Raw genomic sequence first — 14,547 nt, forward strand, 5'->3', positions numbered from 1 at the left:
ATGCAGGTTATAGAATTGAAAGTGCGAAATCAATTGAAGGTCAGATTCCAGATCTCTCTATTCAAAAACTACCTTCAGAATCCAGAAACGCTATATCCACCTTCCCGGCCGACAGCCCTATCAAAGATCAATCATGCTTTTCCGGCAGCCGGACGGCCGGTCACTCAACGCCAGCAGGTTCTCTTCTCTCTCTCTCTCTCTCTCTCATGGTTCTTCTTCTTCTTTCGTTTTAATTTCTTGTTTGTAAACAATATATTATGTAGTGGTGATTCAACAAAAATTCTTATACATTTATTTATTCTTTAATTTGATCGAAATATGTTATATTTCCATAGAAATGTATTATGTTGTTATGCCTAAAAAGAAATAATACATTTATTTTATCTAAGAAAAATACACTCTTGTATACATACATATATAAAATGGCTATCATTCTTGAATTTCTAAAAATAATTAAAAATTAGTTAAAATGTAACGGGTTTTATTAAGAAAACAAAAGTATATGATTATTACATTATTAATGATATCACAAATAGCACTATGTATAAGAAAAAACTTAACCCCACTAAAGTAATATAGTAATAATTGTTGGTTTAAGAGACCAAATGGTCACGGATTTAATTTCAAATAAAAGCGATTTGAGTTGAAACAGGTGTCATAATAATTTTATTTAATTAAAAAAAAGCATAAAAATAACCTAACAAAATCCTTGTAGTTAATAAGAGCTCAACCATGAAGAGTTCTATACTCCAAATTTTATTATTTGAAAAACCTAATTCTTTTTCTGATTCACCTTTATATACTGAATTTTAAAAAGTATAATTGTTTGGTTAAAAAAGTTAAAAGATATTAATTCTTAATATAAAATTATTTAAAAATTAAAACAAAAGGTCTATGTTTGATTAATTAAATAATGTGAGACGAGTGAACATGGAAAAACAAGTATTAGTTTTTTTGAAATTATTTTTAAAAAAAAAACTAACAAAACAAAGCCTTAATGTAGTGAAAATATCTCTAAGTATAAATTTTGTATTAAATTAATCAGAATGATTTCTATAATATATATATATATATATATATATATATATATATATATATATATATATATATATATATATATATATATATATATATAATTTTTTACTTTATTAATTTCGTAAGACTATAACCTGTAAATATCACAAATATCATGAAAAACACCTAACCAACCATTACATAATAAATAATGAGTAGCTAGTCATCAATACAAATAAAATGAAACTATACAACATACATATTTCTTTTCAACATTTTTGACTAGATACAACAAATGTTCTTTTTTTCTGAAACAAATATTAAGTATTTTATTCACAATATAATTTGGATGAGTCTTATGGTTTTCTCTACCTTTTCTCTCATCATTTTAATTTTATATTTTTATCCATATATCTATTTTATTTTATTTTTATTTAGAAGGATAGCACATCATTCACTTTTATAATCTCACCTCAACTTAATCATTAAAAAATATCAGAAACAATATACTTATATTTGAACTAAAAATAGAATGAGTACATATAAATTATTCATTTTTATTTTCAAATTGATCTGTTAATGAATAATATAACCAAATATCCAAGAAGAATAGACTATTTAAATTTTTTCTAACTTGCTTGGTTGAAATTAGTTATCATTCTCAGTTAAATTATAAAATATCAATATATTTTATGTAATTATAGTGTTGGTTAAACTAAGTAAGTTATATCTGAAAAAGTTAAATTAATTAAAAATATTAGTTTAAATAAAATTATAAACTTTCATTTTAAAATTAAAATATATAGGATATATATAAATTGAATCAAAACAAAATTGTAAGAAATTTTTATCCTACAACAAAATTAGACATTTTTATTTATTATTTTTATCAACTAAAACTTAAATAAAATAAAAAGTTTTACTAAAGATTGTAACTATAAACTTAGGACTATATTGATTCGGCTGATAAACACGAATAATTCGTCATTTTATAATAAGTTAGTTTTAGCAATAAGCTAGTACGTTTAATTAAATTTAACCATACTTAAGCGTTTTGAGAATAAGTTTGATATGAAGCAATTAAACGTATCAAACACATTCACATTACCGATTCAAATAAGTTATACTATCAAACCTTAGTAGAGATTTATTTATTTTAATTTTTTGAATGGAGATTCTACCACGACCCTACAATTATACATCCATTTCAACTTAAAGCGTTATAAGTGATAATCGAATACATGACTTTTGATCTCTTAACCATTTTTTGACACTGGACTAAATTATTGAATTTCAAGAATGTAAAATAACCTATTATATAAAGCTCAGCTGACAAGATATTTGTGTTTCGATTTTTATTGAGAAAAGCCTTAAATTAAAATGAAGACAATGAATTGAATTGAATTTAAATTCATACCTGTTTTTTTTTTCTCACCTCTACCTATAATAGTGTGTGTTCAAAAGTAGTTTGAAATGAATAGTACGTAATTACGGGTATGCCCTCTTTATTGTTTAATTTTGGGTCTAAAATATAAGGACTTAGACATTTGAGAGGGCAAAATAGTCAAACAAGTGTAGATGGTACCCAATTTTAATGGTTAGCTCTATCTACCAATTAATCACATATATACTGCAAAAAGAATGGTAGTTGAGTCAGTACTGTCAACTACAAGTCAGTTAAAATATCCCTTGTGGAGACCACTTATAACTAATGTTAAATTTATGGATTATTTGAAAATTATTTCAAATTAATAATACCCCCCTATATCAATCAATCTCTTAAATTCTTAACCAATTTATAATAGTATTCCAGAATAAAAGATTGTATAAAAAATAATCAAATGTTGTCACCTAATTTTCAAACTAAATTAAAGAACATAAAAAATAAGGAAATAAAATAGTTTAATCATTTTTTTTAATCGTGTGATCAGATTAACCGTGGTCGTAACCCAAATTGAAAAATAACTATACAAACAAAACCGGGCAGATCTGTTGTCTCACAAGCCTATCCACAATTTCACCATGAAAAACATACTTCTTGAAAAATTATAAAATCTCAATCAAACATCACCATGTTCTTTGTTTTTGAGTCTTAGTCTTCTGATTTTAATATATGAGTTAGAGATGATAAGGCAAGGTTCCGATCTCTTAAATATATGAATATATATAAGTTATTAAATTCGGAAGGAATTATAATATTGTAGTTCAAGGGAAACAAACAAAGTTGAATTAAGTATAATAATAATAATAATACAACAACATGAAATTACAAAGCAAAAATGACAAACAAACAAACAAACATAGTGCTGCAATAAGTACGAAAACATTATGGTACATAACCCTTAATAAATACATAATTTTCCAGCATGACAATCAAGCTGGTGAAGCATGAAAGTAGTAGAGCTTGAATATTATCAATATATAGCCACTTCCATTGATTATGATCAATTAACATCATCATTATCAATACTAATCCTCTCAGAATTGTTTGTCTTATTGATTACAGACGGATCATCTAAGCACATTATCGGAGCCTCCCACCCGACTCCAAAGATGGAAACTTGATCATTAGCGTTCATCAATGATGTGTGATCGTATGAATTGGCTAAAAAAGCTCCACTAGATTCATTTAGTACTTGGCTATTGAATATATCTTCATTGATCAACGAGTTCAAGAACGATGAAAATGTGTCGTCATTATTAATTATGTGACCATCAATGATATTACCAAAGTCTATGTTCTCGTCAATGCTATTTTCTTCGAGTTGTTGTTTTTGTTGTGGACGATCGATAACAATAGAACTATTTCCATTGACGAGAGTTAAGTTACTAGGTTTTGAAATGGAAATGACCTTAGAGGAAGAAGATGGTTTGTGATGATCTTCTTGCTTGGTAGATATTATTAGTGGCTTGTGTGTCCTTGGATCTATTCCTTGACCAATAAGTTTCTTACTAAGATGAGTGTTCCAATAATTCTTTATCTCATTATCCGTCCTTCCTGAAATTCTCCCAGCTATCAAAGCCCACCTATAAAACATTTCACAAGATCTAGATCTTAAGCAAAATGTGACATAAAGTAGAAAAAAAAATCTAGATTGAATGAAACCCTAATCATGAATGAATACCGATTTCCTAGGAGGCGATGAAGGCGGAGGATGAGATCTTCTTCATCAGGGGCGATTTGGCCGCGTTTGACGGAGGGACGAAGGTAGTTCATCCAACGGAGGCGGCAGCTCTTTCCGCAACGGAGTAATCCGGCACGGTGTGGGAGAGTTCTCCATCGGCCTTCACCTTCTTTCTTAATGTAAGTAGATAGAAGTTCGTCTTCTTCCGCCGTCCATGGCCCTCGTTTCAGTCCAACCTTACTGCAGCACGCCGTCGACTTTCTCCCGTTTGCCGCCGCCGATGCCGATGCTGATGCCGGACTCCTCATTCCTTCTTTCTTAAGTCAAGAATGTTCACTTCCTTTTATCTCTCTAGACAAAACTGGTATGAGATTTGTGAAATGTTTTTTTGACTTATATGCCTCTTATCATGTGTTTTGGCAATTCTATAACAATGAGTGATGCTCATTTTCTAATTTTTTTACACTCATTTAAAAATATATATAAATTGAATTTAAAAGTAGAGAATTTAAGGTGTAAGAGATGATTTAAATTGGTGATTTTTATCTCTTAAAATACTTATTTTTACTATTTGAATTACCATTGTGAATTATTTTTATAATTATATTAAAACTAAAAATTGGTATGAACCCTTTAACAGCACCCAATTTTAAATTCGTCATTTTTAATCAGTTGAACATATATTTTTATTATTTAAACTACCATAAGATTGTTTTTATAACTGGAATTTTATGTTAGCTTATTTTAAAAAAAAAATTAATTTATTGCAAGAACCCAACAATAAAGGCATAAAATTGACTAAATAATTAAATCGAAAATTCATCCATCTCATCTTATTAACTTTTTTATATATATAAAGAATTGATTCTCATTAAATTTATTTGAATTGAATATAAAATATTAATTTACAATAAAAGAAAATAACATTTAAGATTAAATTCAAGAACTTTTTTTAAAAAATTAAGAAAACTCCAAATTCAACGGTATCATCTCTTTTGTTGTAAAGACTCAAAAAACGGTCACCAACCCGATTGTAGGGTATAACCAACAAGACCACTCATTAAATATTAGGAGTATTATTCAGATTTTAAAAAGCCGAGATGACATGCTAAATAGATTGTGATATTGAACAAAAAAAAATACATCATTAATTCAAATTTGAGTGATGAAAAAAATATTCTACAATGCTTTAACAATTTTTATTTTTTTTTTAAATAAAGAGAGAGAAAATTAGAATGATCTTATTAACTAAATTATATATATATATATATAAAGAGAGTAAAGAAGAAAAATTGAAAGAGAATGATATGTATCATGAAGGTTTAAAAAAAGGAGATCATTCTCTCATTCTCTTACTCAAATTCTATCAAACAATCATTTTAAATATATAAATATAAAGTTAAGTTCTTTTATATATGTATTTGTTATGTATAAATTTCTTTATAGTTAATTCTTATTAATTAAAAATATATATATATATAAAATATTAATTTATAAATAATACAAAATAACATTTAAAATAATCAAAACAACCAAATAAGATTCTAGATGATAAATTGTATTAAAAAATTACACAAACAAAATTTCCTTAATTTGAAAGACATAATTTAAGGGGGGAAAGGAATATATATATAAAAATAAAGTTAAGTTATATGTTTTTGTATGTATAAATTTCCTTAATTTGAAAGAGATAATTTAAAGGAAAAAAAGGAATTAAGATGATCATTTAATATGGTATATATATAACCATACATTATAAGGAGAAGACTTTGATGTGATGTGACCGTGGTGGTTACCAACATACTGAACTCACCCTCCTACTTTGTTGGACAATATCCTTAATAACCAACTATTTTTATTAATATAAATTTAAAACTAACAAATTAATGAACAAATTTCTATTCAAGGAAATTATTAGAGATGTTTTGAAGTTGAATTTCTATACTAAATGAACATAGTTTAAGTAAAATGTCTTCAAGTATGACTTTGAAGTTTTTATGTTCATTTTGATTTCTTAGATATTTATTTTAGATTAGTGTTAATTTTGAAAAAATATTTTATTTTATTTTTGTAAATATTTAAAAGATATATAATCATAAAATATTTTGATATTTTAATCTTTTAATTAAAGAATTGATTAATATAATTATAAAAGAGAGGATTAGATGATGTTTATATTAAAAAAAAATAAGGCCTTATTTAAGTAGAGTTATATATAATAGTTCTTAAAGAAATAAATTTAAAAGAAAAATGAATTTCCATGAATCCTCTTTACGATGTTTGATCAATATCACCCTCCACATTCCTTACCCATCCCAAACCCCCGTTCAAAGAGGTTGTTGGGAGTCATATTTCATTGAATGAAAATAAAATTAATTAAGATAATGACACTCAAATTTGTTGGGTAGACTGCCCAAATTTGATCGAGGTCTAGACAAAATGAAAATAAAAAATGGTCTTATTTTTTATTTAAATTGTTATATTAAAATTTTGTATTATATTTTTATATGTTATTAAAGTAATTTACACCTATATTTTTGGAATTTAGATATTTTTATTTAATTTATTCATCATTTAATCTTAAAACACTTGACAAATTTATCATTTTAAAATTAATATTTCTAATAGTTAATTTTCAATATTATTAGACCCAAAACAGTCTATATGAATGACCGGATCAATGTGGTTAATATTTTGAGTAAGAAATCTTAACTTCTTAAAATTATAGATTTAACTAGTTTAAAATGACAATTTTATTTGTGTGTTTTTGTAAGCTGAAATTGATATTAGAATTGAAATTAGAGGGTCCAATTTCAACTCTTAAGTTTGGTAAAACCTTTAATATTAAGAATTAGAATTTTAATAAAATTTAATATAGTGTAATTTTATATTTCTCAATTCCATTCTTTTTATGTTGAAATTGTAATTTCAAACTTTTTTTTATGTTTTTTCAAACTAAACAACTTAATATTTTATCATTGAAAACACGATTAAAGTTTTTAATTGATATTTTTTTTAATTTAAAATGTTTAAATATTGAATCTATATTTTTTTTTAAGTAAGTTAACATTTTGAATATATATATATATATATATATATATATATATATAATTTAAGAAGTTAACGTTCAACCAATATTTTGTTTTTGAATTTAAAAAGTTAAAATATTGAACCAATATATTTTATTTTTTTAATTTTTAAAGTTAAAATGTTAAACCGATATTTTTTTTAATAAAAATTAAAACTTACTAAATCTTTTAACACTCTATATATCATAATTGGTTATGTCAAATCAATATTTTAATAAAATAAATAATATATATTAAAATTAATTTTATTATTTATATCCTAAACATAAAAAATGTGATTAAATTACAATTTATAGTTTCTCCAAACATAAAAATTGAATTTTAATTTCATAGCTGGAATTGAACGTTAATTTTAATTTTAATTCTAATTATAATTCTAATTCTAATTCTAATTCTAATTCTAATTCTAATTCTAATTCTAATTCTAATTCTAATTCTAATTCTAATTCTTTACCCTTATATTTTAATTTTTATTGGCTTGGGCCTAATTCCATATTTTTATGGAATGGCAAAAGCTAAAAAAAAAAAAAAAAAATTCAACACAACTTTAGGCCCATATCCACTATTGTAAAGTCGTAAACATGTCCTACAATATAAATTGATTAAACTTTTTTCAAATTTTAAAGTTTTTATTCCTTTTGCTTATAGTTTCAAACGAGCTTGGATAGTCATTTTTCTATTATTATTTCTTTCATGGAAGTAGGCATGGTCTTTATAGGGACATATGGGCTCAAGCCAATCAAAAAAAGCAAAATCATTATTTACAAAGTCTATATATATTAGTTATAGAGTGTGAACCGATTTTTTAATTCACAAATTTCACGGGTATTGGACTGCGTTCTTAATATTCGGACCATTTTAAAAAGATAAAAATATATATAAATAGGAACAATGTATTTTTTTTAAATAAGGAGAATTAGTATGATACCCCACGGTCATGTCTCGTTTCAATTCAAAACGTTTTTAGATTAATCGAACTCGTGATATTTTGGTCTTTTAAGCCGACTCTTACAACTGGGTTAGTAACAATGTAATTATTTTATTTTAAAAAAAAAATCCCGATCATAATTTATGACAATTTTCCTTGTATAATCCACAAACTTATAATACTCTATGTAGTTATTATATGTGTCTAAGTGGCTCAATTATTGGTGTCTCATGTTTATCTTTTCTCATCACCCAATTGGTTTCAAATCTTGCATTCTTTACTCACTTTGAGATTTGAAACCACAAATGATCTAACACCAAAGTGTGTAATAACAGTATAATATTACATGTCTCTCTTTAAGAATTCAATTGATCAAAAGACCAGAGATTGTTTGTTTTTTTGTTTGTCATTTTGGTTGGTTTTTTGTTTGTTTGTTTGTGTGCAAAGAAAATAGATAGATACCATGGGAGAGCAATTGCCCAAATTTAAAAAGATTCCACTTTTACAATTCTTGGCCTCTTCTTTTATAAGAAAAAAATAAACAAAATTGGACTATCTTTCGTCATGATCATCAGACTACAAGTGACAGACAGCAGGCCTAACATTCATAACACTCCAAAATGCACCTTTTTCATTCAAATTAGATATATATAGAGGAAATAGAAGAACCCAAGAACATATTATTGTTAATCCTTTTCTAATTCCATTATTTTCAATGTTTGAATATTTGATTAGCTGCTAATTAATAATAATTGTGTTGATGGCCAAAAAAGTACCCACTTGGCAGCTACTTTGTGTCATTTAGTGTAAATTAAGATGCTTATAACATTTCTTAATCATCATTTACAATATTCAAAAAAACCCTTTTGACCAAAAAAAAAACTAAAAATTAAGTCCCACTCTCTTTATGATGTGATGGGATGCATTATTATCAACAACTCATTTTATTATAAGTCTTATGTCCAGGTTCTTTCTGCCAAGCATATATGTCATTAATGTATACTAATTCTCAAATGTTTTATCTTCTTCTTTTTTAAATAATTATAATAATTAATTGTTTTTTAATATGATTTTACAATTTATATATCATTTTTCTGTATGTATAGTGTGGAAAGAGATATTATTTCAAAGTTTATAAAATCAAAGTTATACATAGATAAGTTTATTGACATTATATAATATTATAACATGGTTTAAAATTGGGCACAAATATTTTGAAAAGTTGATACTTGTCACTAAGAGACAACGTGACTACCATAAATTTTTATTATTTTTATTTATTTATTCAAATAAAACTAATTAAAAATAAAATACTCACCCTAGATGGCCCCTTTGATGACATAATATTATTCAGAGTCCCTTTCTCTCTCACATACAAATACATTGAAAAATCAGTCCAAGTAATTATTTATTAAACAAATTCAATTTCCATATAAAAAATAAGACAAAAACATAAAGACAGGCCTCCCACTTAGCCTTAGACCTATAAGAACAAACCATTGTCTCCATTGTACAAAGTCAGACTTTCTATCTATCTTAACTAAATCATGGAAATTCAGTTCCAAAAACAACAACAGCAGGAGGAGGAAAAGGTCCCTAATATGAAGAGCAAATTTGTAGGGGTGAGACAAAGGCCATCTGGGAAATGGGTGGCTGAGATCAAGAACACAACTCAAAAGATCAGAATGTGGCTCGGAACTTTTGATACAGCGGAGGAAGCAGCTAGGGCCTACGATGAGGCTGCCTGTCTCCTCCGCGGCAAGAATGCCCGAACCAACTTTCTCTCCTCCAATCATTCACCCCCTTCAAATCCTGCCCTTTCTCTCAAGATCAGGAACCTTCTCAACAAAAAGAAGGCCAGTTCCAAACAAATCAACACGACCATCAATATAAAACCAGTTTCTAATCAAACCACCACCACCACCATCGTCACCCCGACAAATTATTCACTGGCTAGTACAAGTCCACAAGATAGTAGTAGTAATGGCAGCAGCAGCAGCAACTACAATTATAATAATATCATCTACTGTGATGCCTACAGACCTGATTTAAGCAACTGCAACATAGGATCATACGAATTGGGTTTGACTCAATTCAATGATTCATCGTCGTCGTCATCACCAATATCCTCATTCGGATATGCGCCAGAATTCAACAATAATATCTGTTTGGATCAACAAGAAGGTGGGATCATTGAATCTCAGATCTCCCACATGGACAATGACATGAATAATGAGTATTGGGAGAATTTCCAATTCCATGATGCTTTTTTGGATCTTCCAATGTTGTCTCAAATGTTCTGCCCAAGTTAAAGTCTTTTTTTTGTTCTTTTTGAGGTTGCTCTTTGTGTTATAGTTGTTTCTGGTCAATTATTTGAATTGGGTACTATTATTCCTATTTCCTGGTTATGATTTATGATAATGCCAGAAGAAGAAGAATAGGATGGAATAATAATAATTAAAGCTTAATGTTTCAACTTTCAACAAAGACAAGTTGACTTTAGCCTATTTAGAAACGGTCATGAATCAAAGAGTTCAAAGAGACTACAGAGTAGTAGAAACTAGAAATACACAAATGGAAACGTGGAAACGTAGAATATTGATTACAAGATAAGCAAGAGAACCATACATAAACGACCACAGGCTATCAGTAGTCGGTAACTTCATCCTCTTCGTCCACAGCTTCCAAACCGACTTCCTCATAATCTTTCTCGAGAGCAGCCAGATCTTCACGGGCCTCAGAGAACTCTCCTTCCTCCATTCCTTCACCTACATACCAGTGAACGAATGCCCTCTTCGCATACATAAGATCGAACTTGTGGTCAATTCTAGAGAACACCTCTGCAACTGCGGTGTTGTTGCTGATCATGCACACCGCTCGTTGTACCTTCGCAAGGTCCCCTCCCGGGACGACAGTCGGAGGCTGGTAGTTTATTCCACACTTGAACCCAGTTGGGCACCTGAAATAATGTAACATATGTATGATGTGACCAAGAATAATTAAATTGAATTATGATATCATTAGGGTTTTTCTTTTTGACCAAGGATTATTCCCATGAAGAAGCTACCAAAAAATCACATTAGAACACCCTAATTGAAGTGGGGGCAATGACAACTATGGAGGGATCGCATTAGCTTACTCCAACAAACCAACCGTGGTTTTAAAAAAAAATATAAAAAAAAAAGCTACAAAGACAACATGGCCCCCCAACTTCAGTTCAAAATTCTAGATAATAAAACTTCTTTTTAGATTACTAACTGGATCGGGATCTCTTACCAGTCAACAAATTGAACGGTTCGCTTAGTCTTAATAGTTCCTACAGCAGCGTTAACATCCTTGGGAACAACATCTCCACGGTACATCAAACAGCAAGCCATGTATTTACCATGCCTAGGGTCACACTTGGCCATCATACTCGATGGCTCAAAAACAGCATTTGTAATCTCGGGGACAGACAACTGTTCGTGGTAAGCTTTCTCAGCCGAGATTACAGGTGCATAAGAGGAAAGCATGAAATGGATACGTGGGTAAGGGACAAGATTAGTCTGGAACTCTGTAATATCAACGTTAATAGCTCCATCAAATCTCAAGGAGGTTGTCAGTGATGATATGATTTGAGATATCAATCGATTAAGATTGGTATATGTCGGCCTCTCGATATCTAGAGATTTACGACATATATCGTAAATCGCCTCATTGTCTAATAGTACAGATACATCTGTGTGCTCAAGGAGAGCATGTGTTGAAAGAACACTGTTATATGGTTCAACAACTGCTGTTGAGACCTGCAAAGCAATGTAAATCAATCTCATTACAATAAAACCAAAGAAGAAAACTAAGAACTAAGAACTAGGAACAAAAGGAAATGACTAAAAGCATGCATACCTGTGGAGAAGGATAGATGGTGAAACCAAGCTTAGATTTCTTTCCATAATCTACTGACAAACGTTCCAACAATAAGGAACCTAACCCAGAACCAGTACCACCACCAACAGCATTGAAAACTAGAAACCCTTGTAAACCAGTACAGTTATCAGCTAGCTTCCTCACTCGGTCAAGACAAAGATCAACAATCTCCTTCCCAACTACACATTTTACATTTTAACATTATACATTCGAACCATAAATCATAATATACAATGATGCATAAAACTACAATCTTTACCTGTATAGTGACCTCTTGCAAAGTTATTAGCAGCATCTTCCTTGCCAGAGATAAGTTGTTCAGGGTGGAAAAGCTGACGGTAAGTCCCTGTTCTAACTTCATCAATAACAGTTGGCTCTAGATCAACAAATATAGCTCTAGGGACATGTTTCCCTGAACCAGTCTCACTAAAGAAGGTGTTAAAAGCATCATGTGCAACACCCACCGATGTATCACTGCAAACAAACACAAAATCTGTGAAAGGGTATCATATTACAGAAGAAGCAAACTAGGTTTTCATTTTTTTTTGCTCATGCACAGTGTTTCACCGATTTGGAAATGAAATATGTACATATTTGTCTCATTGATAATAAAACTATCTATGAATACATAAATATAGCTCTGAAAGGAAACAGAGCTTAGAAACATGAGCTAAAGGTCGATAATTTGGAAAAAAAAAAGTAAAACCCTAGTTCATAAGATTGAAAAACAGATGCGGTGGAAACTGGGTATGCAAAAAGCAAGTAAAATGAATTACCTTGGCATCAACCCATCAGGCTGGATGCCATGTTCGAGACAGTAGAGTTCCCAACATGAATTTCCGACCTGAATCCCAGCTTGACCTATGTGGATGCTTATGATTTCTCTCATCTTCTCTTCTTCTACCGATCAATTCAACACCAAACTATGTAGTAAACCTAAGATCCCTCTTCTCTGCTTTCACTCTCGTTCTGTAAGCGTTCTGGGTTTTGAGAAAACGCTGGTCTTTATGCTGTGAAGAACCACCCACCTCTTTCAGTTAAAACGCTGCTTTGTATCAATCGCCATCACAAAACGCATCTCTCTCTCTATATATCTGATTTCAGTAATTTGGAAAGAGAAATAATTAATTATAAAAGTTTCAATTTTAAATTATGATTAAATGTTTATCATAAATTGCCATTTATATTTATATTACATTTAATTCTAATCATTTAATAATATATACATAGCTGTGATTGGTTAGTTGATATGCTTAATCCAACTATATAAATCTATACCTAATTATAAAAAAAAATAGAAACAAGATCAGTAGTTCCAAATTATTATTATTTCATTTTTAGATAAATATGCTATAAATGTACCTTGAAAACATTTGCATGTTCATAATGAATAATTCCACTTTTAGAAAATAGATAATATTCTTATTAATTATGATTTGACATTATATATTTATATATAAATAGAAGAGTGATATACAGAGAGAATTTAGTGAGGAAAGTTAGAAAATGTAAAAGTGGGAGTAAGAGAGAAATTATTTGATTTTTTCAACGAATAAGATTATGACAATTCATTCCCTTATCAAATTCACTCACCAAATTCTCTCACCTAATCATTTTTCATATAAATATATAACAACAATTTTAATTTTACTTACTGTATTTAGGCCTTGTTCTTATTCAGGTTTTTCAAATAACCCAATAAAATCAATTATTATATCATTCCCTTTTTCTCGTTCATCAATCAATTTATTAACCAAAATACTAAAATACCCTCTATTTTAAATTATTATTTATTTTATTTCTATATATATAAATATCTTTTAAGTCTTTTTACCAAAAAAATATCATCATTTTCTTAAAATCATCACCAATAATCAATATTTTTTTCACTAAAAATACCCTGAAACTAACAAGGCATTAGAATTTATTACTATGTTTAGTTTTAATAATTAATAGCAAATTTAACTCATAGACTTTGTATATTATTTAAATAAACTAAAAACATATCAATTTTTTCTGATTTATCAAAAATATATCTAACTCAAAATCATCACCAATCAATTAAATATTTTAGACTTTAGTTAAAAAAAAAAAAGCTAGTTTATTAATATATATATATATAATTTTTTATTAAATTGTATTTAAAATTTTCAATATTTTAAAAATTAAAATAAATATTTTTATATTTTAGTTATTGAATTATTTGAAAGAACAAAGTGATAACTTATATGATAGTAATTTATTTAAAATAAACTACCTCACAAAAACTACAATATTTCCCTATTTTTGGAAATAATTTTTTTTATTTTAGTTTCTACTTTTAAATACATAATAATAAAAACAAAATTAATTAATAATTAATTATTATTTTTTTTGATGGAGAATTCGAAAAGAATGTAAACAAATAAATAAATAAATAAAAAAGTTAATATCCAAGAAACTGTGAACGAGAATGGATAAACAATTTGGAATCCGAACTATAGGT

At 28.1% G+C, this 14,547-nt stretch overlaps 3 protein-coding genes across 4 annotated transcripts; 1 reads left to right on the top strand and 2 right to left on the bottom strand.

The window, feature by feature from the left end:
* Window positions 1–3,249: 3,249 nt before the first annotated feature.
* On the bottom strand, window positions 3,250–4,510 carry LOC124921003 (transcription repressor MYB5-like). Its single transcript, XM_047461599.1, has 2 exons — window positions 4,140–4,510; window positions 3,250–4,041 (listed from the first exon to the last, which is right to left on the bottom strand). Exons 1-2 carry the CDS (start codon window positions 4,445–4,447, stop codon window positions 3,459–3,461), a joined length of 891 nt encoding a protein of 296 aa, XP_047317555.1. The 5' UTR covers window positions 4,448–4,510; the 3' UTR covers window positions 3,250–3,458.
* A 5,193-nt stretch (window positions 4,511–9,703) lies between these two features.
* LOC124922852 (ethylene-responsive transcription factor ERN1) lies at window positions 9,704–10,468 on the top strand. The gene has a single exon (XM_047463533.1). It carries the CDS (start codon window positions 9,704–9,706, stop codon window positions 10,466–10,468), a length of 765 nt encoding a protein of 254 aa, XP_047319489.1.
* A 124-nt stretch (window positions 10,469–10,592) lies between these two features.
* LOC124921411 (tubulin alpha-5 chain-like) lies at window positions 10,593–13,135 on the bottom strand. Of its 2 annotated transcripts, XM_047462073.1 has the most exons (6): window positions 12,839–13,135; window positions 12,322–12,536; window positions 12,042–12,241; window positions 11,433–11,941; window positions 10,993–11,115; window positions 10,593–10,910 (listed from the first exon to the last, which is right to left on the bottom strand). In XM_047462073.1, the coding sequence occupies exons 1-6, from the start codon at window positions 12,949–12,951 to the stop codon at window positions 10,700–10,702; spliced, it is 1,371 nt and encodes a 456-aa protein (XP_047318029.1). In that variant the 5' UTR covers window positions 12,952–13,135; the 3' UTR covers window positions 10,593–10,699. The 2 variants fall into 2 exon arrangements, with proteins under 2 accessions (XP_047318029.1, XP_047318028.1); XM_047462072.1 differs by having other exon boundaries at window positions 10,593–11,115; window positions 12,839–13,129.
* Between the last annotated feature and the right edge of the window lie 1,412 nt (window positions 13,136–14,547).

The sequence above is a fragment of the Impatiens glandulifera genome, chromosome 1 (assembly GCF_907164915.1).
Source record: "Impatiens glandulifera chromosome 1, dImpGla2.1, whole genome shotgun sequence".
NCBI lineage: Eukaryota > Viridiplantae > Streptophyta > Magnoliopsida > Ericales > Balsaminaceae > Impatiens > Impatiens glandulifera.